Here is a 26,074-nt window from a genome sequence, read left to right as displayed (position 1 = left end):
CACACACACACACACACACACACACACACACACACACACACACACACGCACACTCACACTTACACCGCCCCCCTGACCTTGTGGCAATGCCGGGAGAGTTTAGTACGGTATGCCTACTATGGGGGGAGGGTCCCACATAATTTCCGAGCCTCAGTCGTATGCATAAAGTATTTCTCCATAGTAAAAAAAGGTACTTTGTGTTTGGGTTCATATGATTCGTTTTGACGAGGACTTGAAATATGCGCTCAGTTAGAGACCCCCCCACACAAGCGTCTTTCGAGGGTGAGCGTCTTGCCAACGTACGCACAGCGTCGACACGACGACCGCGTGGCGGCGCAACGCCTCGCGTCAGTATGCGACTGTTAGGAGCCTCCTCCCGTTCTTTTGATTTAGTCGAGTATTACTTATTAGACCCTCTAAATAGTACCGAACGCTGTACGTGTTTTGGCAATTCGCTAACTCTTGAAAGACGCTAGGGTGGGGGATCTCTTATCGTTGAAGAGATCGCGGTAGCGAACACAAAAAGCGGACAAGCAAACTTTTGAGGTAATTTTTTATAAAAAAACATTTACAACTCCCAGAATCCACAGGTTTCTCAGCTATGACGATATCAATCAGGAAGTGATTGTTGGAATACATTTGTTGCACTGATGTTTATACTCAATTAGTTAATAAAAGAATTAAAAGAAATAATTACCATCCATCAATGATATAACAATGGTTGCTGTAGCACGTGTGCTGTCAGGTTTGTCGGCACGTATTACGAATATTAATTTTCGATTGCTTGCCACTATTGCTGGCGGAACAGGTGTTTTCAATATGAGTGACACCGAATTGCCATCTCTTATAAAATCAAACCATTGCGAGTGGTCTGAAACAGATGCAATTATCATTATCGTATCATATATCATGTATTAAAAGTAGAGTTCCTTGTGTAGCTTGTAGTGTGTAGAGTTCGTCCAGGAAAGTATTGCCATCTTTCGTATTTCTTTTTTTTTATAATATCAAGCGACGGCACGAACAAGTCATGGGCCTGGTGGTAAGCGACACGCTTGTACATAACAATTGCAGTGCCACTCAAAGCTTGAAATCGCAAAGTTATGAGGGGCACTGACACTGCGCTCGTCTCACTGAGATATGTTAAGTTGACAAGTCATGTGTACCTGCAATTAGCATCCTTACCCTTCAAAACCGGAACGCAATAATGCTCACATTACGGCTTGGCGGCAGAAATAGGTAAGGTTGAAGTAATTCCCAGGACGAACTCTTTCACAATTTCTGCCGCCAAGCTAACATTATTAAGCATAGTTTGCTGGTAGGTTAAAGTACTACATAACAAATGTATTATATACATTAGTGTACAAAGGCGAGCCTATCCCATGAAGGGCTTTCTTTCAAGCAACTTTTTCATTATAATAAGATTTTATGGGGACTTGAACTTTGTTCGTAGTGTTAACATAAGTAGGTATGTACCACTAATGTTATTTATGGTAGACATGGTGCTGCAAACTAACAGAGTTCGACGACACTGTTTTATTGACTCACCTCCGTCTAAAAAGAATAATACAGTCTCATCATAGCCAGTAGCCAGAGTTATTTGTGGCTCAAATATAAAGTCCGTTTCTGTATAAGAGCCCACATAAAAGTCTTCATCAAAAGCTATTGGAATTATATCAGGTTTTATAACTTCTAAAATAACAATCGCGCGTGCTCTTTCTCTTTCTGTTTCAACTTCTAAATTGAAGACTAATAAATTATTAAAATCTATGACATCAGGCGGCAAATCTGATATCAGATGTAAAGTAATTATTTCATTTTCGTGCGTTACTTGAAAATATTCCGCGTGATCTAAAAGAAACATAAAAATGTTGATTACAGGCATTTCATTACATATTTATATTACAGCTCTAATTATACGAATTGTACCTCCCAAAAGCGTCGCCTGTATATCCGAAGTATAACCCTCCATAAGTATAATTTGGTCTGTATTTAGGATTCCATTCTCAACAGACCCCATATAGTAATTTTGTGAGAAAACCAGAGTACTTGTTGTATAAAAGTCTGAAAACGAATTAATCAAAAGTAGAAATAATCGTAAAAAATGGAAAAAGTATTTAGGAAATGAAACTTTTTTCCGGATTTGTTTTTTCAAATAAACCACCGAAACTTTGGTTTGTTTGAAGAAACAAATATACGCGATTTAAATCGGGAAGAATGCTTTCATTTCTTAAGTGCAACAATCGCAAAACAATTGAAACTTTCACACATTATTTGATTACGCACGTTGTAACTCGTCCGAAATGTTCCGATTTTTTATTTTAAAATCAAATATTTTTTATGTTTCCAGTCTTTAACAATGGCTTACAATAACTTAAACCAGTGTGCTGTAAATTATTTTGACATCATTTTTAGACATATTACCCAACATTATTAAGACCACTGAAACTAGAGGTCGACACCGAGGCCGACGGATTATTTTCTACTAAATTGGCATCGCATGCCTGTTCAATGAAGTTAATACTTACCGGTTAGACTAATGATGATTGCCGCTTCTCCCGGTACGCTATTAGTTTTAGTAGCTACCACCCTGAAAATAACGTGGCTTCTATCTTTAACATCCTTTATTGTATCATCGGATAGTCTGAGCGTTACGGTATTTCCATTGTCAACTAGTTCAAACCACTGAGCATCATCTGAAATAGTATATCTGGTCGTTAATGATGTTTTTAAGCACAATTTCGTCAAAGAATCTACATTGGCCTACATACCGCCCGCAAGAGTGAAATTAACCGACTCGTCGAAGCCCTGAATCAAACGTATCGTATGTTCAAACGATAATCCGTCTTGTACTGAGTATTCTCCAATGTAGTAAGCGTGTTCAAATATTGGTTGTACTATTTGTGTTTTCACTATTTCGATAACGAGTGTCGTATAGCCTGGTATAGCTCCTGCATATGATGCAGTTACGTCGAGAACAATGAATGAGTTTTCCTCAATTACATTAGGTGGTAATTCTTCAATTAGCTGGACAACAAAATTTGAATTATTTCGCAACAATTCAAAGTAGGACGCATACTCTGGAAAAAGATAATAATAAATAAATATATGGGTTAATTCTAGTCATCCTCGCTAACCACTTGAAGCAGTTGGATTACTGTGGCCTGTTCAGCTCAAATGCAGAAAGTGGCACAAATGCAAAAAGCAAGAGCTTGATACGGCACGTATTGTTCGCCGGTTCTTGAACTAAGTTCCTGGCTCCGACCGACTGTGTCATTGCCGGAGAATACCGCCTCTCCCATTAAAAAATTCTTTAAAATTTAAAATTAATAATAATAATTTAAAATTATTTAAAAATTAATCTTATAGGCCATGGGAGAGGAGAGTTTAAAATATATATCCAAAATAAATAATGAGCCAAATAACCATACCAAATTATGGTCTGGTCCGTAACTAGGGCATTTCCTCTACTATGAGAACTAGAGCAACGGAACGAATAAACACAAGAGAATGGAAAACTCTGTCAATGACAAGGACAATTACACCATTTTTTACTACAACGATGTCGAAATGAGTAATCGAAATGAGAACATCAAATTATTCAAGTATGTCTCGTAAATAAATTGTCGCTTACCCCCAGTAATATTAAGAGAGGCATTTATTTTGTCAGGATTCAGTACAATTGTCGAAATATCTAATTCACCGTTTTCTATGCGGCCCACATAGCTTTTATGCGCAAAACTCAGGATTATCGGGTCAAGCGTATCTGAAAATAAATTTAATACAGTGTCGTGACGTTGTCTTAAACCAATATACGAAGAACTTCAGCCACGGTATGGCAAGGTCGCAGGTTCGAGTCCAGCTGGATCGGAAGAATTTTTCTTTGTGTTCGATCCTTGTATTAGTAAATAATAATAATAATAACGCACACACTCATAGCCCCGTACTAGGAAAACCTGTGTGGCGGGTGTCCTTGACACATACATAGACAACCACAAATTACATCTAAACTCATGACAGAAATAAATGTAGGCAATACAAATACTTCTCCCGGCCCGGGAATCGAACCCGGGACGTCTGCGTGGCAGACCAGCATGGTAACCGTACGGGTAAGCTTTTATTATAACAAATTAGTGATGTAAATTCACAAAAGTGTTTTAATATCATGGTAGGAAAACATTGTCGACGTATTTACTAACATGATAAACATTACAATATACGAAAGTAAAAGAACAACAAACAAGAAAACATTTTACGCATGCTAGATACACCCCAGTTTCTTGTAAAAAAATATAGTTTAAACAACATCATCGAATTGTTATGAATTATGAAAATAAACACATTTTCAATTCATACCTTTAGGAAGATCAATGGAAATCGCTGCTCTTCCGTCAATTGTACCTGGCTTAATAGCTACAACCGTAAAGAGAAGCTGACTGTTTTGTTCTAATACATTGGCAGGTATAGGAGAGGTGAGTATTAGGTTAACTGAATCCAATTGCGGAACTACATCGAACCATTCTGAACTATCTGAAATACGAACAAGTTTCTTATAATTACAATAGATATTCTAGGTATCATATAGGTTGCATAAGATTTTTTTTATGATATCAAGTGTGGGACGAACAAGTTGTGCGCCTGATGGTAAGCGACTCGCCTGCTCATAACAGTTGAAGTGCTGTTCATACTTTAAGTCACAAATATCGGAGAGATACTGCCACTGCGCCCGTCACCATGAGACATAAGTTGAAAAGTCCCATGTGTTTGTAATTGTACCAGCACCTTTACGCTTCAAAACAGAAACGTTACTACTTGGCAGCTGAAAATGGAAATACTTCACTGGCTCTTTCACGCAGGAGCTCTACTGCTACTATATTGTATATGTGGAAATTTTTCGCGAGGAAGAATTGTTTTTTCTCGGCTATTATGTCAAATTACAATATTTATGTTATTCAATAATAAGGTGTGTTTCATATTATAGCCATGGTGAAATAACAGACGTTGTTTAGAGTCCGGTCATATCGAAGGAATTTTGTGATTGTTCGATTTTGCAACAACATATCAAATTATTTATAACTATTTTGTCACTACTAATTTCATTGGAAACATTATACAATTTTAGAAGAATGTTGTAAAAATATCGATTTTTATTCGCAAGGGGACTTGTCAACTTATGCCTCAGGGTGACGGGCAAATTGGCGGTGCTCCTCAGATCTTTGCGATATAAAGCTCTGAATGGCACTGCAACTGCTATGGACAGGCATATAGCTTACCATTAGGTGTTCGACTTGTTCACTCACTCGCTGACTCGGTCACTTGATATTATAGAAAAAAATAAAATAAAATGAAAGAAATTTTAAAGAAACCAAATAGAAATTAGATAAGAAGGCTTATCAATGAGCCACGTTGATATTAATATTTTTTTTATAAACTAAGATATTATTTATAAAAACGCTTACCTCCTTCGAGCTTAAAGGTGACTGTTTCATCGTGTCCTTGAGATAAAGATATAATATCTTCGAAAATTAATACTTCATTTTCAGTATATGATCCTCTGTAATACGCGTTTGTAAATTGTGGAACTATTATGTCTTCTCTTAGTATTTCAATCACTATACTAGTTACAGCAGTCACTGCTCGTTCTCTTTCTGCTTCTAATTTCAATAGTATCAAAGTATCATTTTGCAAAACTTCAGTTGGTAGTGAAGTACTAGTGTTTAGTGAAACGGTTACTTCATTATTCGTATATGTGGTCGTAAAGTACGATGATAATTCTGTAAAAAAAATATTTTTAATATTTCACGATACATGTCATTCTGTCTGAGATAGATGTACACTTAGTGCAGCATAAAAATCCCGCTATACAGTTTTGGCTGTTCTGGTTTTAGTGTAAGATTCAGATTAGAAACCTTTTTGAAATAAGATCGTGAGTTCATTTGTATTTATTTTGGTTAATTTTTCAATGGCAGATTTCAGATGGCAGTCAATTCATTAAAAAAAAATAATATTATTCATAACGTGGAAGCTTTTAATTGACATGTGATTTTTTACATGGAATTACATTTTGCAAATAGAGCTGGAAGTTTTGTAAGCAAAAAATAAATGTACATGAAGATAAGTACCCTCATGGGTATGGCAGGATCTGAGGTCGAAGAGACCTTGGCCTGTGGAGTAACATTTGTCTATTTTAATTGCCACAATCATATTACCCGGGCACGGTCATTAAGGAATTGTTATAGAAAATTAAATTAAAAAAAATAAAATTAAAAAGTTAAATAGAAAATGTTTACCGTCATGTTTCGCATTTCTTCATTACAGTTGTATGAAAACTCATTCTGTTTGTTATGCGAACTTAATATAATTTATAAGCTACACTTGTTTGAATTTTTTAATTAGGGAGTTTCCAGCTATTTTTACATAGTGTAATTCCATGTAGGAACCACCTGCCAATTTTCCATAATTACATATTTATATTATTGTAAAAATAATAATAGTTAGCCTTTATATTAGACCCGCTGGCCTGCTCTCGCAATAAGAGGGCTTGAGCTGTAGTTCTCACGCGGGCTAAATGCGGATTTGGGACTTCTCATACGATTGCTTTGTTTTGCAGATGTGCGTAGCTTCCCTTCACGTTGAATTGGATGTTTTCCTTAATTTTTATAATATTTTTTGTTATTATTAATTAAAATAAATTGTAATACTTTAACAACATTGGTAAATCATTAAACCTTCTGCGACAGTGTATTGTCCAGATCTAGAAGAATAATCTGCATTTCTGATCAAGGTAAGTTTTAGGATACGTTATAATAAAGGCTAAAATATTGAATTCTATATAGGAGAAGCAGACGAAAAAAATGCTTGCTATCCATTATCAGCACAATTTTAGGTGCCAGATACATGTAGCAAATCTTTGCTTGATTTATTTCAATGATCGGCTCGAGTGATCTGACAAAATCGAATCACAAACGCTACGAAAATTTGTTACTGTTTGATCTATTATTCTCATTGTTTGATCGATACCGACTGATCGTAACGTGGATATGAGAAAACTGTACATTTTCGTACGATTTTTTCAAACTGTGCCGTCAGACGGAATAGTTTCGAAAATTGAATAAACAACTCGGAACTGCGCAGTTTTGTGTGTCGACGACGTCAGTCTTCGTGTCGATTTTTTTAAGGTGAAAATTAAACCAACAGCCGCTAAAAAGTCGTCGGTTTTCATATTAGAACGGAACGAAGATCGTTACTACTGTACTGTGTGTTGACGTTAGTGTGCGATAAACTGTACCTATCAATCAAAATTCAGATCGCAACAATTTTTCGTAGCGTTTGTGAGCCCATGAAATAGTCTGCGATTACAACATGTTTTTGTCGATCGTCTGTTGCTGTTTGAAGAGCGGTAGGGGTCAATAAATTTGTTCGTTTTTTACCTCGATATTTTTCTTCGCCAGGTGGTAGTAACGATAAGCTCTAAGGTCCACCAGGTGAGTTGGAAGTGAAATGCGCACTTATTTTTTAATAAAAAAAAGGTTTTTCAATAAATAACTTACCTCCTAATAAAGTAAACCGGGTACCAGGAGCGATGCCTGTTTCAAGGACGATATTTTCCAGTCTTAAGGTGTCACCTTCAAATGTGCCAATATAAGTTTGTTGTGCAAATTTCATTAATGTTGCTTCTGTCAGTTCTGTGAAATGATTAAATTACAGAATGTAATCTGTAAAGGCGGTTTCCAACGGCCTGTGATATCGCGGGCCGCGCCGAGCCCAAGTGTGCGGGAGAGCTCACGCTAGAGGCCCATACAATATGAGCCTGCACCGGCAGGGGAGCAGCTCTCTTCCTACGGCTCGTTGGCGCGCACTAGAGCGGCGCGGCCTGTGAATCCACGACCCATGACAAGCCTCAGAAGAAGAAATATAATAATAAGTTCCCAAAACTTCACGAAAACTTTATGTATCTATTTATGGCTTTATAAGTAAGTTAAAATTGAAAAAAAAAAAAACTAAAACGGAGTAGCAATATGGTAATTAATAATCAAAATCATCAGTCCTATTAGATTATGTTAGTGTAAGATAAAAAAAGCCAAATTATTTTCATTCGTGTGGTCTGAAAATAAAAAAATACCTACATTTGAACAGAAAACCTAATCGACATAAGCATAGGTATTATTATTATTATTAGAGTGGCTTCACTCAGGGCCTTTGCGACCCTTCAACACTGCGACCTTTACCTGATCTATTGTGATCACCACTGAATACCGTTCGGAACCAAGGCCAACAGTATCAAAGAACTGAATGACTTCTCTGGCTCCAAAAATTTTTATTACCTGTGATTGTGGCCGATGCTTTTTAAGAATAGGTAACTGCATAACCTTTTTCCATAATATCTATATTTGTATTACCTCTACTGAATTCAATAGACACTGCAGCATTAGCACCCACTGTAAGAGCCTTTTCAGCTAATATGTTGAAGATTAAAACTTTTTCTTGGTATATTATTTCTTCAGGGATTGCAGATTTTAGATGCAATATTATATTGGTCTCATTGGAATCATTTATGTCGAAATACTCTGAGTGTTCTGAAATGATTAAAAGAATTATGTACTTCATTTATGATAGGAACAGCCCAAAGTACAAATCGTGAAACTGAACGCACTGTTGACAGTACCTACCATGTGGTCTGTGGTACCTACATACAATATATGGTATGACGAGGAAAAAAACTCTTAGAAATATACTATATTATTGATTTTTTTTGTAATATTACACGACGGGAGGAACAAGTAGTGCTTTTGGTGGCAACACGCCTACCCTAGATGAAGTTGGGTTAAAGTTGAACATTGTTATAAAAGATATGATTCAAAATTATTATGAATGGTTGATTTCCATTATTGTTGTAAATTCTCGTGTTCTTCCCCGAATTATCGTATTATTGTTTTTAGAATTCGAAAATGTCAGCATTATGATTGTGTAATGGTTTATAATATAACCATAATGTAGGTTTCATATAATTATGTATATGTATATGTATATGTGCACGTGTATGTGTATATACATTATACGTATATGTTATGTTTATATGTATATGTTATGTAGGTTTGATAAAATTATGTACTGTATCAACTTATTACACAATTGAAATAAGAGGAAATTATAAATAAATAAAAAAGTTTCTTAACCCGTTCATGGACAGTACTTAAATATTTTGTTCTGCACACAAAAATGTCACTACTTACCGCAACGCTTGTATTGATTCAATATAAAATGTTCAATATAAATCATTTAATTTTGTCAGTACGTTGTTGATACTTCTATAAGGAGAAACAGTAGGTGACAACAACACAGAAAGCATTTTAAAATCGCTCTACGAGCTAATTGGTTATAGAGATCCACATAGTGAAAAAAATCCCGTATCCCGTACTATCATTTTCTGGTAATTAAATTTTACGGTAAAATGCTGTTACTGTCCATAATCGTGTTAATTGTTAATATTTTCTACTAGTATAAGGTTCACTTAAATCTTGAACTGAAGGATAGACTGTAATTCAATTATCATGTTTCTTCTAGCTTATCTTTACTTCTAAACGTTTCTTAGTAAAGATAAGTGGATTAAAAAAAAACAGAGAAACCGAAATAATATATACATACATTACACGTTTACTGAAAGGTTTCTACTTACCTCCATCCAGTCTAAACTCAACGTCGCTGTCGTATCCTTGTATCAAAGTGATGTATGTATCTCTCATATCAATATTCGAGTCTCCCAAGTACTCTGCTCTATAAATATTTTGACTAAAGACAGGTGTTGTAATGTCTGGTTTTATTATTTCCAACACTACTGATGTTGAAGTGGTTACGGCGTGAACGCCAGAAGCCGTTAGTGTTAACATAATGATACTATTTTCATTAACAACATTGTCAGGTAGAGACGTTCGTAGAGTTATAGCTACTTCATTTTCTGTAGGCACCGCCGCGAATGAACTTGCGTATTCTAGAATTGAAATTACTTGATTTGTATTACTGTCCTCCTTATCATAACTGACATAATCGAAATTTTTAGCGAAATTGAGTTATTAGCATATCTGGAATCAGCGAATCGAGGTCTACAACACATAAGCAGTTTTTTATGTCTTATTTAGTTTCTGTTTTATTATAATTATGTATATAAAGATCGAACATTTAGAAAAAAAATCCTTCGATCCGAATACGAACCGACGTCTCCTAGCAAACCGTGGCAGACGCTATGCCAACTAAGCCACGGAACGAACCAGCGGACTTTACGAATTTTTCTATGTGCTTGTTGTTGAATCTTTGTACTTGGTTTCCAACGATTTTTTAGCCGTAGCGCCATCTGTGAGAAATCTATGAAAGTATTTCGTCACCCAGTTAGATACCTTTACAGCTACCAGCCCAGGCTAGAGATGTCGCTTAATAACAATTAACTATTGTTAATTGGTGAACAAATACTTTCATAGATTTCTGACAGATAGCGCTACGGCTAAAAAGTCGTTTTCAAAAGTAAAAGGAGATCAAGATAGGTGTCAAGTTAAACGAGTAAGATTAAGTATCACCGAATTAATATAACTGTCATATCGTCTGCTTAAAGACAAAACCACATAACTAACATGTTCCACAAAAATCTCTAAATTATGTACCTGTTGCAAGAAATCACCATCTTTCTGCAGATAAAACTCTTATTAAGTTTATAGCTTTTTTGTTAATGAGTTTCACGTGCAGAAAGATAGCGATTTTCTTACCATAGCTATATAAATTAAAGATTTTTGTTTAAAATGGCACTTACGTGATTTTACCTTTAAACAGACGATATTTTAGTTCGGTCGGTTAGCTCCAAAGCGATTTGGAGATTGTTAAATTAATAATAATAATAATAATGAGGCAGCTAGAATTAATTATTTTTGTAACTATAGTTCAGAATAGATTGGTTTAAGCTGCCGAATCTTTCTCAGGCTGCCGAGGTATTTCGGAGGTGGTCGACTCGGTAGCCCTAAGCATGTCGCAGCCTTGTTTTTATAGCTATGACTATTATCACTAGAATTACGACTATAATGCCATAACTTTAAGGAATGTTACTTATCGTCACCTAAAAATCTTTTGCCTAGCCGTTCCATCAGTGGGAGCTGGGCTTAATTTTCCTTAAGCTCTATTTGTAAGTACCATGTCTAAATTCTGCGCTATACCAACTTTCCCTGTAGTATATTTTCGTGACGATAATAATCTACTATTATGTATCGAGTTCTTAGGTTTTCGCGATTGTTACACATAGGAAATGAAACTATTTTTCCAGATTTAAATCGCGTATAATTGTTTTTTTCCAACAAACCGACCTCTCGGACCTTTTCCTATTCCTATTTCATTTCCTATGTGTGACAATCGCGAAACCTAAGAACTCGATATGTACACCAGTACGGACTGGACGTTGCAAATTGTCAACCGTGACCATGGGACCTATAAAGGGCCCAAAATGTCGGTTTGTTTGAAAAAACAAATATACGCGATTTAAATCCGGAAAAATAGTTTCATTTCCTATTATACTATTATGTAATTTAAGTAGGCATAACCAGAAACCATCTCAATGTAACTATTTCAATATAGTAAATATTATTAGTGTATGCATAACTTACCTCCAGCCAAGGCGAAGCTCACACCGTCCTCATATCCAACGCTTAAAATGATGTTTTCGAGAGTAACGACATTATCTTGGAGAGTGCCACTATAAGTGGGTGCTCCAAAGCGGAGTTCTCGTGCTGAAATCGAGGTTTATAATTATGATGAAACGTTTAGCAACACTAAAAAGAAATTGCAGAAATAATAGCGATAAAAGTAACGGGAAACCTTTGGGGATATATTACTTATCAATTATTTTTTTGTTATTTTTCTTTGATTATAAATTTTTATCTATGACCTTTCAGCTTCAGTTTCAGTGTTAATGATGTACCTATCGATATATTTTAATAATAAGTAATCACAAGATTAGGCAAACCATTTTAAATAAAATGGGAAATATTAATACAAAGTTCGAACACAAAGAAAAACTCCTTTGATCCGGCTAGACCTGAATCATCACTTTCGCCATACTGTGGCTGACGCTCTCCCAACTGAGCTACGGAATGAAATAACAACCCTTACGAATTTCTCTATGTGGTTGTGGAAGGTCTTTGTTTTTTGATTTTAAGCGTAAACGATTCGAACGAGGGTTCATTTTTTACCATAGCGCATCTGTGAGAAATCTATGAAAGTTTTCGTCACCCAACCAGGTACCTTCCTAGCTACCAACGGCTGACTAGAGATGTCACTTTAATATTAATAATGGATGTAGTGGAGTGCAGAGTAATTTCACAGAAAATAATTGAAATTCATGGTAGTAAAACATGGCGATATTCAATAAACTTAAAATAATATTAAAATGGAAAATAAACAATGGGTATTTTCACAAATATTCTAATAATAATATTCTTTATTGTACAAAGAAAAGACACATGAAACACACGTTACAATGGACATATACAAAGGTGAGCTTATCTCTATAAGAGATCTCTTCCAGCCAACCCTAGCCGTGGTGCAAAAATGAAGTCTGCGGGACTAATTAATGTACAACAAAATTTAAATTTAAATGTGAATAAAATATAAATGATAATAATATACATACATATGCACATACACGAACTTTATATACATAAATACATACATAAGCAGAATATATATTATAATAACAGATCATTTGTTTACAAATATGTTACCTATAAACTATCTAACGCGTTCGACAGGAAGTGCTCTTTTAATTTGTGTTTGAAAGATGCCACCGATGGACTATCACGAATGTTAGCAGGTAGTTTATTCCACATACGAGCTGCACTTACGGTAAAAGAATTGTGAAAGAATTTGGAGTTGGATTGGGGATATAAAAGTGTTCTAGTGTCACAGGTACGTTTTGGGCGGGAATTGGGGGATAAGGGGGAAAAACGGGAACACAGATAATGAGGAAGCTGGGGGTAATTTAAAATTTTATAAAGAAGACAAAGAACGTGCATATCTCGGCGAAGTCGGATTGGGAGCCATTTCAATTTAGTCCGAAATTCAGAGATATGGTCATATTTACGTAAACCGAATATGAAACGGATTGCCAGATTTTGTAGGCGCTCTAGTTTGTTAAGCAGCTCCTCAGTAACATCCAAATAACAAACATCGGCATAGTCGAGAAGAGGGAGTAGTAGGGACTGAGCAAGCATAACCTTGGTGTTGAACGGTAAGAAGAATTGAAGCCGCTTGAGAGAATGATAGGAAAAGTGCATGCGTCGACTAACCTCATTTACCTGTGGTCTCCAGGACAGTGTACGGTCGATTATCAGACCCAGGTTCTTTGTATTTTCAGCATATGTAAGACTCACTCCATCATACGAGACCTTGGGGAGATTATTAATGTCCAACCTGCAGTAAAGTCTGTTGCTACCTACAATTATTGCCTGTGATTTCCTAGGGTTTACAAGCAAACCAAACGCATCAGCCCAAGACTTCACCACAAGAAGATCCTTATTAATAGATTCAATGGCAGATTGGGTATTGGCTCCATCAAAATGTCTATAAATTTGCAGGTCATCTGCGTATAAGTGGAATGGAGGAGAAATTAATTTAGTGAGCTCGTTTATGAACAGCGAGAAGAGAAGAGGTGAAAGTACACCACCCTGTGGCACCCCTGAAGTCAAAGGAGACCAATCAGAATAAATGTCATCATTCCTGATCCTTTGATAGCGATTGCGGAGGTAATCCGAAAACCAAGCAATTGCAGCAGGGGAGATGTTAAGAGAGCAGAGAATGGCAAGGAGGATGTCATAGTCGACAGAGTTGAAAGCACAGCTGAAGTCCAGCAAAACAATAATGGTAAACAACCTGTTGTCCATGGCGTGGCGAATATCATTTTAATTGCTCGTAAATTAAAGAAGCCGAGGTAAAGTGGAAAAAAGGTATATATAAAATAGGTATTACGATAATATAACGTGAGGTCGACATTAGCACGCTTAGTACTTTATAGTTCTTGGGCGTGAGAGGCCAGGTTGAGTTTTTTATTAGTCATAATATAGAGTTTATTAGTCATTAAGTCTAATGTTTCCAGTCCATCAATACGTATTTAAATATGTATATTTATTTACTTACTTATACAGGGTGTAATCGTTAAGTGTGTCCAGTTGGTTATTTCATAAATATTACAAGAGACTTCAAAAATCTTTAAACTGATATCAAAAGTACGTTCCCTAATGAGTAAAACTGAATTAATAAATGTTTCTTAAATAAATTTAATATGTTTAGTATGACATTCGTAGAGAGGCTTTAGTTTCGAACAACTGCTTTGAATACAGAATTTATGTGTTTGTACTACTTTTATGGACAGCGAGTCGCTTACCACGGTATCATAAAAAAACTTCAAAATAAACATCACTTCAATTAAAAAATAGTTTTGTTACTTTATTTATAGAAGTTTCATTCATCTGTAAACTTATTAAATGTATGAGAGCGTTAAAGTTAAAATTTTGGGTATTTCTAATTTTAATTTATAAAATTTATTGATATTGTTTTACTCACAAGGTAACGTACTTTTGATATGTTTAAAGGTTTTTGATATCTCTTATATTTGATTCATAATTGCCTGGGTACACTTAGCGATAACACCCTGTATAGAGCTTGCAGGAATGTTTATCAAACTTTAGAATAATAAAATATACTTAATCTCAATTAGCGGCAAACACAACATGCTTTTAAATACACAATAAACATTGCAACTTAATTAAAAAAGGTAGTGTAAAAGAAATATATTAAAAAAGACGATTGTAGAGTTGGTTACACTAATTATCTCACTAGTGTTGCTAAAGGAGTTTATTATATAAATATAAATATAAAATAAAAATAAATTTATTGAATATTTTTTGGAAAAACTCTCAAAAGTCTAGTATTCAAGAAAGCGTTGGTCAAAAGAAGTTGAATTTTGTTTAGTTTGGACAGGTACGTTCAAAGTGGTTCAAATTATCTTTACTACGAAATTTTTTTAGTGCTGGTACATTATCTAGATACATGATCGTAGAGTGTAAGACACAAAAATACGAAGTAATAAATAAAACTTGATATCAATTAATGTTTTCGTAAGGTGTTGCAATAGACAACAATCGTTAATAATCCCTTCGATGACTCACTTATCTATTATTATTCCGATAAAATTTACAACGTACCTAATGTACGAAATCGTGAATTTATGAGTGTGCTATGTAATATACAATATTTCAAACGAAATTTACCTCACTGACGGGATAGGAAATAGCATGCAAAGTATCGTGTAGTAGTGTGTAGCTCGTCAATATTTTATACTCTATGACAAGAAAGAACTACGAGTAATATCTGTCATGAAAAGTTAAAAGACAAAAGCGTTGTTGTTTTGCTTGGCACGAGCGAAAATAAAATTAGCGCTTTTATAATTTCACCAATTATTTTTCGCGAGATTATTCCATTATTCATGACATCTTTATCAATATCAAGTCATACACATATCACTGTGAGCATAGCTCTTCTCATCGTATCGTCATAATCAGTGTTAGGTTTAGGTAATTAAACTTCTTTTTCGGATCTAATATTTGTTTTTTTTATCAAATAAACCAAAACCAAAACGTTTTGTCTTTTCAAACATAAAGGCTTGTTGTTTGAAAAAACAAATGAATCCGAAAGATCCGAAAAAAAGTTTCACTTCCTATGTGTAACAATTTCGAAAATCTAAGAACTCGGTGTATCAAGTTCCTTACCTTCCGGTAGCGTAACGGAAATAATTGCGGTAGCATCTAAGGTTCGAGGTTTAGTAGCTATTATAGTGAGTAACAGATGTTGTTGAATTAAGACTTCGACGGGAAGTTTTGAGGCTACTAAATTTATGTATCTTCCATTCCTTTCCACTTCAAAGTGGTCGCTGTGTTCTGAAATCGTTTAAAAACTTTTTAGATATCTTAAGGTCATTTGAAGCTGGTAAGATTAAAAAAAATAAAAGTTGGCGAGAGCCATATTATTTTAAAGATTATGGAAGATTGTAAAAGATTACAATTTAATATTTCTCAATTAGAAACCAATAAAAAACCGCAAAGCTAGTTGGATTTTTGGAGCTTGCGTTACATCAGAAATTAATTGATACGGATTATTATCCGTAAAAAGCTCATGCCAAAAATTTTAGTTTGGTAACTAAACTACGGTAAGAAATTCAAAATTAATTAAACAGACATGACTTTAATCTCTACGATTTCATAGGGGTTTTTATTCAAGTTACACTACGGCTAAAGTTCTGTGCTAATTTTATAAAAGAAAAATATTAAGAAGACCTTTAACCATCTGTTTAAAGATAGTACAGCTACTGTTCAGTTGTACTCCTAATGTATGTAAGAGCGTCTCTACTTTATGAAGATTTTAGAAGGATACATACAATGTATGTAACAAAACAACATCTTTGAAATTAATTGAAAGTATTTTCCAGCTTATGTGTCAGCGACGACATATTTGTTTTCAAAAGAAGCAAAATGTTTTATCGAATTGAAACTTCACTTTGGCTTAAGTAGTGCATCGACTTTTGTGGCTATATCTTATTGTTACATACCTCCGCTAAGTTCAAATTGAACACTGTCATCGTATCCCTGAACCAATACAATTTGCTCAAGGGTCAGTCCAGTGACCATGTCAAAGGTACCGCTGTATATCGCCTTCTCGAACGCCGGTGAATTGATGTCGTCCTTTATTATACCAAGTGTAACAATAGCCGATGCTGAGCTATAGTCGTTCGAAGCTATTACTTGTAGAGTGATGAAGTTGTTTTCAGCAATAATGCTTTCATCCAGATTGGACATTGCTAGAGTTATCATACTTCCTTGGATCGTGGAGGAAAAAAAAGATGAATGGTCTGAAAAGCAACGTAAGAGTCAAACGAGTTATTTGTTAGTTTTTCCTTTTAATGTTAGAGGTTTTGGGTTATCTGAAATCTATTTGTCTCAATAAGCGCGTCTATTCAGAAGTTTTGGATCTTAATTTATCCGTCACATCAACAACCCACCTATACGTCCCACTTCTGGGAACGGGCCTTCTCTCAGGCGAGGCTTTAGGCCATAATTCGCCATAGCGGGTTGGGGACTTCAAACGTTTTCTCAGGGATATGTGTATTTCTGATAATCTTCGGTGTACAGGTTTCACCATGCTGTTTTCGTTCACAGAAAAGCTCATGGCAAATTTAAAGTTAAATTTGGCACATAAATTCCGAGAAACTCAGAGGTGTGAGCTCGGATTCGAACACACGACTTCTGCTTGAGAGGCGGTAGGTCAAGTCATTAGGCTACTGCAGCTTTGTTAATTTTATTCGTCACAGTTTAAGGAAAATGTTATATCTTAATTTTCTCATATAATAGGTATTGAAACCAAACATACACCCGTATGTTATATTATTCAGCATTTTAAATTTCGTTAAATAAAGCCAATATCAATGTCAATAATATGGGGAATTACCAAAAAATGTGAACGTTATTCTAATCTATACAATATCAACTACGTAATTAAAAATAATCTTTGCAATTTTTATATAAACTGTTGGTTTTGAAGGACTACATGCGTCAACAGATAAATTAAATTGTCTTGCGTTATTTTTTCTCAGTATATCGTCATATTTGTGAAAAATTCATCGTATTTAATCGTAGTTACTCCTCAAATTAATCATGTATAATTGTGTTTGCCAATATTTCTTTAATGATGAGATTATGTTTCTTTAAATTAAATAATGCTTACCTCCAAGAATAGTAACATTAACGCCGTCTTGATATCCCTGGGTCAAAGTCAACGACAACGATTGCAGTACATTGTCAACGATAGATCCGCTGTACTGCGGTTGGCTAAACTCCAGGCCCAACACTAGAAATATTCATTTGAAACTAAGTGAGGCCGAGTGGGAACTATCTAGTACGACCATTACTGGAAAGTGCATCGTTTTTTTTACAGGGTTGAGACTTTAGGCTGTTCAGCTATAATAGCATGTTAGTTTCTGTACTTTTAACAGTATTGGAATAATTACGCCACACAGTTGAAAGCGCAAAAAAATACATGCCTATTGTCTATATAAAGTATATGCAACTTTAGAATGAAAGTGATCTAATAAAAAATATTCATTTTTTGGGAAAACGCAATATAAGTTTCGTTGTTGTGATATTGCGCATTATTTAATTTATTACTCTTAAAATACTAAAGGCAATGGCGTTGTCAGTTCTATAAAACGATGAAACATTTATATTCTACAAAAAATATCAGCTATAAGGTCACTTTTTACCGAATTTTTTTTGCTGTCATTTGGCCTAGCCTTTAATTTTTATTAAGTCTCTTCCATTTTCTCCAGCTAAGCAAGATGTTATGACCTTAGAAATATTAAGGAGTTTTAATTGAGAAAGAGAGTCCAATAAATATAATACAGTAAGTCCCTTTTGTAAAAAATCAATAATGATTTTTGGAAGAAAAACGGCTCAATTGCTAATTCTCCACTTTTACACCAAAAGTGGTGGTCTTTCCAGATACAGAGTCAACACTAAATGCGGCGTTAACACCGACGCGGGAGTGGAATTTCAAACATATTAAAGAGACCCACATAAAGAGTCTGAACCACTCAAGCCGTAATGATTTAGTTCCAAATCAATAACCTAATAAACAATGATTTTTAAAGTCGTTTTACGGCTTAAACTAATTTTCTTCATTTTTTGTATTAGGTCACTTTCATTTTAAAGGTGCGTATAACTATTATACAGGGGTGCACGAAAGGAGTCTCCCCGTACGACGTACCAATCCTTTCTTGTATGTCGAGTACGTTACGCCGATTGGCAAATCCTTTCACCGCGATGGCAAGCATTATAGTGTACGCCATCGGTACAATAATAAGAAGAAACCTGTATAGATATCATTCACAAGATATTTAATTAAAAACATTTGTATTGCACTAATCCTGTAAAGTAATAACGGACATAAATGTATGTATATCATAAAACACACTTACCCATAAACTTACCATGATGTACGTATTTATCATTAAAATGATTCTTCGTAAAAAATTAAGCTAAGACATTAATCTAGAGTATTTATAACGTGATTGTGGTTTTCGTTTTACTTAATATAAAAAAATTAATCCTCAACTAAAACTAGTGGAGGCATCTTCTTTAACTAGATTTCACAGTCGCACTTAGGGATATAGGCTCCGCGTACATAGTAACTGTTTCAAGTTTATGAACCGCGTTGTACATTGTAAAAATTCTGAAATAATATCCCTTATTGCCTGCTTGATCATTAGACGCGACTCCGAAATACTTATAAAAGAAAAAGCTACTCCTCAATACATTTTTACCAATTTATTGACTTATAGTCCTTTAATACCTTCGGGCAGTTGCACAAATATAGCAGCTGTAGCTCCACTGGTGTCCTCTCTTACTGCTCTGACAACAAGAATAATTCGTTGATCCCTTAAGACCTCGTCTGACAACGGGGTGGTAACAGTTAAGCGCATTTCATTGCCACCATTGACGAGTTGAAAATTGTCCCTGTATTCTGAAATGTTCGAAGTAACAAAAAAAAAATTAAAGTTTTAACAAACTACTTATTTGTTTATTGGTGAACTACTTAACTGTTTCTTGAAACTTCTGAATAGGCGGATTGACTGCATATTTGCAGTTAATGCGTGAAGTCGTAATCAACTTCATGCAACCAAGACCACGACTCGAGAAGTCGGTTTCGATTGCATGCAGTTAATGCGTGAAGTCGTTATCAGTTCCACTCATTAATTGCAAACATGCAGTGAATCTGTTAGCTTATACCTTTTATATGCTTTTACCTTTTACTACTTAGCTTTCTTATTTATTTGTAGTTTTGTTTCGAGAGTAAAAACGTGTAGGGAGTTAAAGATCTACTACTATAAAAATCTCAGTAGTTATAACCTAATTATAATAGCAATAGAGACCTGGGAAGTACTGCCACCTTACCTATTTCTATCTTTCGACAGAAACAGATTACTGCGTTCCGGTTTTGAAGTGTAAGGGTGTTGGTGAAATTACTGGCACATGACTTATCAACTACGAACGAATAGCTCGGAGTGACGGATGCAGTGGCAGTGCTCCTCAAATATTTGCGGTTTAAAGTTCTGAGTGGCTTTGCAACTGCTACGGACACTCATGTCGCTTACCACCAGGCGTCTTACTACTTGTCCGTCTCGTTACTCAGTATCATAAAAAAACCTTAGGAGTCAAATTGCTAGCAAAAAGTCAAACCGTCATTGAACATGGAATATTGTAATGTTTATTTCTGAAAATTTAGTAGTTTTCAACTGTCACGTAGTACAATAAAAAGTTTCTTCTAATCTTTATTATTTTAGAATATTTCTATTCTGAGCACTCAAATCAACTTAAACTTAACTAGCGATCTGAGGTCATGGTTAAATATTAGCCTATACTTAATATATAAAGCTTTCTATTAATTTAGCTTAAAATGGCCTTCTCGCCTACGCGATGGCAGTAGAAAAAAGTTTCAGAAAGATTGGCTTAGAAATTAAAGATTTAAGTTTAAGATGGCAACAGATCAATTCCACATGATCCCAGCTATTAACTCCTCGCTAACTTATGTGTCATGGATTGAGAACTCATCTTGGTATTATTTACGATTAAATTAGAAAATAAGCTTATGTATTTTTGTGTGTAATTAAAAATAAATAGCGTAGTAGACTCCACTCCCTTAGAGGGACCTTAATTATAATTGTTTTATAAACTATGCTCTTGTAACACTCAAATAAGTCTAACTATCCAAAAATATTTATTATATACCTTATTAAGCTTGCTTACCTCCTTCTAAAGTAAATGTAACATCTTTGTGATAGCCCTGTTGCAGTGAAATTAGTTGCTCCAGAACAATTTCGTGAGATGTCGTGTAGCTGGCTAAGTAATACGGTTGGGAGAAAATTGGTTCAATTGGCATTTCGAATCCCGCGTCTCCTTCTATACGAACGATTGCAGTCGTTGTTATATTAGGATCTCCAGTCAAATCTACGTCCTGATAGAAAAGTAAAAATTAACAAAATTAGATGATTTTAACGTTCATGATACTTACTATGTTTATTACTCAAAGTGCTTTGTCAAACCTTACCGTCGCATAGATTTCGAGTTCAACAACTTCGGGAAGGGCTCTTATTAAAGTTTTAGTCCTAAGTACAGCTTTAAACTCCTTAGGGACATTGGTAGCGGTGTCGTCGTAAGCAATTTCGAAGTATTCGTTATCTTCGATATCGAAGTGAATTCTCTGAGTAGTAAGGTCTATATCTCGTACAGTGATATCGTTGACGCAGCCCGTGATATGAAATCCCGGGGGAATCGGCGTAGCGATAGAAAAATCGTATACATCAGTTGGTCGAAATTCAGGAGCATTGTTGTTCGTGTCCTGTATTCCTATACTAAGTATCTGGGAAAACCGAAAGTATTAATATAGTAGCTTCCAATTAAATGATCTTGCGAGTTTCCAAATACAGCAAGTATATTTAACACAAGGCAAGTATATGTGGCAAGGAATATGTTACACAATGAAAGAAGGGTAATACGGTGAACTTCTTTAGAAGAAAAGATTTACATGTGCATTATGGTGAATTCTATGATAATAATATTTTGTAAAGGTTATGAAATAATGTCACTCATTACCTAACATCACTAATACAAGTCACTCATTACCTAACATCACTAATACATTGTAATTGAATATTATTTAAGAACAATAATTGTTTTGATGATACAAAGATCGAAACAACCACAAAGAAAAGCTCATTCGGCCCGACTACACTCGAACCAGCCCGTGTTGTCTCAACGTGGGTTCCTACCTATGATACCAAGCAGTGAGACGTATATAAACGGTTTGATGATGTCATGACATTTGCGATATATCTATTTTGATTATTTGCTTACCAAAGTGACAGTGCTGCTGCCTGTACATTGAAAATCAACAATGACGGTCATCACATCATTAGTTTCGTACTCTTCGTAATCTCTAAAGGCATCAATGGTAGATAAGTCAAATAAGTTGTTGTTGTGGGTGACTTCCACGTACGGCCCGTTATTAATCTCTCCACCGTATCTTACGTCGTTTATTCCTGAAATTGGTACATTTAAATACTGATTGGAACTGGCAAATATTCAAATGTTCTACTGTATAGAAAGTAGTTACTGCCGCCTATAGGTACACTGCACACTCCCAGACCCGAAGCAATATAGAACAATTTTTTCGTATCGGACTCAGACTTAGCGACACCGTGAAAACCGGTGAGCAAATTACTCAACCGCGGAGGTCATCATAAAAATTTGAAATTCAAAGTGTATTGCGTGTCCGTGAATGTATGTACCTCTATATAATATGTAGTTTTCTAACAGTACATTACAGCAAATTGTACTATTATTATTTATTATACTACCATATCAGGGCTTGCGTTTCTGGAGACCCATACCAGCAGCTCAGCTTATGTTGGGCTCCAGTCTCCCACAATACATAATCTCCCACAGTAATAATAATATGAATATCTATTGCACTGTTGCTTTGTTTTGTACTGTGCAGATAAATAAATTAAAAAAAGTGCAGCCAATTACATTATCCAAAAATTATGATTTTAATTGAATTTTTTTTTCATATTTCAACAATTTACAATTATCAAGTGACTGGACGAACAAGTCGTGCGCCTGATGGCAAGCTACACGTTTGTCCATAACAATTGCAGTGCCACTCAGAGCTTTAAATAACAAAGATCAGAGGGGCAACGCCACATCGCCCGTCACCATGAGACATAAGTTGACAAGTCTCATGTGCCTGTAATTTCATCAGCACCCTTACCTTTAAGCTTTACTTAACAATTAGGAGCTCTACTGCTACTAATTGTTAAGTAAAGCTTAACTGTGGTATAATATTACTATGAAACAATGTTCTAAATAAATGGTTAGAAATTCTTAAAATTTGATCGCTAAGCCACATGTTTTCATTTCATTATATACCTGCCAAATTTAAAATCAATACGTCGAGCGAGTTGAAAAATGAGCGCGATTCCGGATCGTTGAGGCTGATTACATTCTTTGCGTTATCTAAAATTACGTGTCTCTTTTGTGATATTAGTAAGTGAAAATAAATTGAAAGACACACTTGTGTACGATATTTTATAGTCCTTTAGTAGCAGCAGATCTCCTTGTGAAAGAGCGAGTCCAGGGTGGTACTGCCACCTTAGTTATTTATGCCGCCAAGCAGTAATGCGAGCATTACTGCGTTCTGGTTTCAAAGGGTAAGGGGTGCTGGTAAAAAAACAGGCACAAGGGACTTGTGAAATTTTATCTCAGGACAGGCTGGTCGCTTAACATCAGGCACACGACTTGTTCGTCCCGCCACTTGGTACCATAAAAGTTCGCCCTGTGACGTCGTTACTTTTATTATTTTATGATAATTTTTGTATAGGTTTTAAATCACGGGGCAGGTGAAGGTACCGAGGTCGCCTGTCACTATACGCTATGGTTTTATAAGGTGAAAATTATTGGGTTCTTGGCTGGCAGATGACTGATTGTGTAGTACTTCGGAAACTTAAGGCGGCGATGCAACAAAAGAAGCAATGCAACATAACGTTTATCTTGTACATGATAAGGTTACATTTCTTTAAACAAAAACGGTTTATTATTATTATTATTAGCGGCAATTTGAGGTGACCCTTAATTATACTATAGATTTCATGCGTACGTCTTTATGCTGTGTAACATACATATATATATATATATATACATACACCTCCGGACACATAATTAAAGCCACTACGCATTTTCAGTACTAAGTGCCCTAAGCTCAAACAACGTTTGATTGATCAAAAAGTATTATACAATTTTGAAACTAGTATATTAAACGTCTTTTCCGTAAGTCCTCATGGAAAATTTTTTCTTCGATGATAACACTATTTTTGTATTCTAGCCCTTTACGATAAAAATGCGAGGTGCCTCGAATTATATGTGTCCGGGAGTATATTTATATGTATATGATAATAAATTACGAAGCAGTGCAAGATACTCTGCTTCATAACTTAGTAACATGCACCAAGACGTGCCTGAACGTAGGAAGAGGTTTTGACTATGACATGATAGATTTCATTATTTATTTATATAAAAAAATAACATAAACAAGCGCTTACTCTCTATATTAGTGGTCGCTGCACTGAAAATGCTCCCACTGTAAATATCTTTTATGTCCCTCCTTATCGGGAGGTTCCAGTTAGTCACACCATCCATTTGGCAACCTGTCAAAAATGGTTTAAAACATAAGTATGAAATTAATTAAAATTTGAAGGTATCTAGTTTTCTTTGGCGGAAAACACAAACACAACACTAATAGGTGCAGCACAAGGGGCAATGGTACAAACATCTTCGAAAATCGTTGTCCATTCACGTGTTAACTAACTACAAAAGTAAGGGTACATTCCCAGTAAATGAATGGGTAACCCTATGCATATGCTGCGTCATGCGCGCCAATAACGTGTGCTATTTCCTCACCTTATTTTAGACCTGGTGTCGGTGGTGGCCATTCGAATACATAGAGCAGTAACATACAGTAGCACCAAGAGAAGACTTTGTTAAAATTTAGTAGATTACATAAATATATGTATACCTAAGTATTGTAACGTGTTTCAAAAGCATTTTATGAATTTTTATGTATTTTTTATTATGTTAATTTACGAAGTTTTTCTTCACATGTCTACAACTACCTACTATAGTGGAACAGAGACTTATTTAGGGATTATTTTCTTATTTTAAAGCTCATGTTTTCTGTGTGAACTTCTTATACATCTGATTTTGATTACTGGTCATTTTCTTCTGGGGATGACAAGACAAGTTAGACACTTTCTGTGGAGAGATACAGAATACTCCTTCTAAAGTAAACAAATTATAATTAGGTGTTTTTTTCACTCTAATTATTTCCATACATCCTCATGTTCAGGCTTGTTATAAAGATTTGACAGTCATTTTGCTATCGGCGTTCTGCTTGATTATTTATCTACGTCACATATTAATTACATGTTCATATATAGGTTTACTTTCAAAAACATGACTAAGGAGCCGATTGCTTAATATCATTCTTTCACACAATTAATTAACTAAAATTCACTTACCATGGCTCAAATGAAGCGAAGTGGCTAAGGTGATAAGTAATAAATTTCTAAGAAGCCACATGCTGTTATATTTTATGTAACATATATATTTACCACCATACCTGGAAGGAGAGTTACTGAATAAACAGATCTAATAATTATTCATGTACGAACTGTTTTGCCTCAAGACTAGAATAATTTTCTGTTGCATGTACCTACATGTAACTTAGAACTATTAAATTCTCAATCGTACTTACGCAAATTCTTTTATGAAGTATCCTTCTAGCTCTTGCAACTACGTATATACTTTTTCTCTTTGCGTTTGTATTCAAGTATCTTCCATATCACAAATACGTCAAAGCTAGCACATTCCCAAAGAGAAATGAAAACAAGTATTTAGAGTCATTATCTATGCGATATCATTACATGTACCGGACGTCTTGATTATGATTGTAATTATCAATCGATAAATATCGTTCCGACAAAATAATCTGATAAAGCAATAATGTGAGATAACAAGCAATTGCTAAAATTATAACACAGTCAGCCATGCAAAATTTAATTCCGCTTTCTTCTGGCCATCATCGGTAGACTAGACGTGGTGTTCCACCCCTATGCTGTGATTACTCCTACGATACGCACGAAGTGTTACGCTTCCACATTATTTTGGTGAACGGCTATGGAGTCGAATTCCCTGCTTGGTTGGTCCTTTTCAAAAGGAGAGTACATAGGCATGTTTTAGGTTTGTATAATCCATCATCGATCTCATCGCCACTATCTATCAGGTGAGATGGAGATCAAATGCCCACCTATTTTCAGTCAAATAACTCCTATTTACTTTTTGGGAGGTTTTATCTTGAATGTATTTACGTATTATATTCAACTAATTAG

At 35.1% G+C, this 26,074-nt stretch overlaps 1 protein-coding gene across 1 annotated transcript in view; it reads right to left on the bottom strand.

The window, feature by feature from the left end:
- The window catches only part of LOC113236766, a 97,918-nt gene extending 72,661 nt beyond the window's left edge, over positions 1-25,257 (bottom strand). The window contains exons 1-21 of the mRNA XM_026472934.1: positions 25,205-25,257; positions 24,230-24,334; positions 21,987-22,171; positions 21,181-21,492; positions 20,880-21,087; positions 19,426-19,596; positions 17,803-17,925; positions 16,631-16,930; positions 15,795-15,962; positions 11,637-11,759; positions 9,674-9,985; positions 8,397-8,573; positions 7,548-7,682; positions 5,457-5,771; positions 4,354-4,527; positions 3,632-3,763; positions 2,769-3,077; positions 2,526-2,693; positions 1,927-2,061; positions 1,546-1,848; positions 698-871 (exon numbers count right to left, since the gene is read on the bottom strand). Of these exons, the coding sequence (XP_026328719.1) occupies positions 698-871; positions 1,546-1,848; positions 1,927-2,061; positions 2,526-2,693; positions 2,769-3,077; positions 3,632-3,763; positions 4,354-4,527; positions 5,457-5,771; positions 7,548-7,682; positions 8,397-8,573; positions 9,674-9,985; positions 11,637-11,759; positions 15,795-15,962; positions 16,631-16,930; positions 17,803-17,925; positions 19,426-19,596; positions 20,880-21,087; positions 21,181-21,492; positions 21,987-22,171; positions 24,230-24,326 (4,021 nt within the window). The 5' untranslated portion in view covers positions 24,327-24,334; positions 25,205-25,257. The remainder of the gene's footprint in view (positions 1-697; positions 872-1,545; positions 1,849-1,926; positions 2,062-2,525; positions 2,694-2,768; positions 3,078-3,631; positions 3,764-4,353; positions 4,528-5,456; positions 5,772-7,547; positions 7,683-8,396; positions 8,574-9,673; positions 9,986-11,636; positions 11,760-15,794; positions 15,963-16,630; positions 16,931-17,802; positions 17,926-19,425; positions 19,597-20,879; positions 21,088-21,180; positions 21,493-21,986; positions 22,172-24,229; positions 24,335-25,204) is intronic.
- Positions 25,258-26,074: the final 817 nt, after the last annotated feature.

This window comes from Hyposmocoma kahamanoa, unplaced genomic scaffold (genome assembly GCF_003589595.1).
Source record: "Hyposmocoma kahamanoa isolate Upper Pololo Valley unplaced genomic scaffold, ASM358959v1 92, whole genome shotgun sequence".
Taxonomy (NCBI): Eukaryota; Metazoa; Arthropoda; class Insecta; order Lepidoptera; family Cosmopterigidae; genus Hyposmocoma; species Hyposmocoma kahamanoa.
Note: the sequence above shows the minus strand (reverse complement) of the source record. Positions and strands in the feature narration are given on the sequence as shown.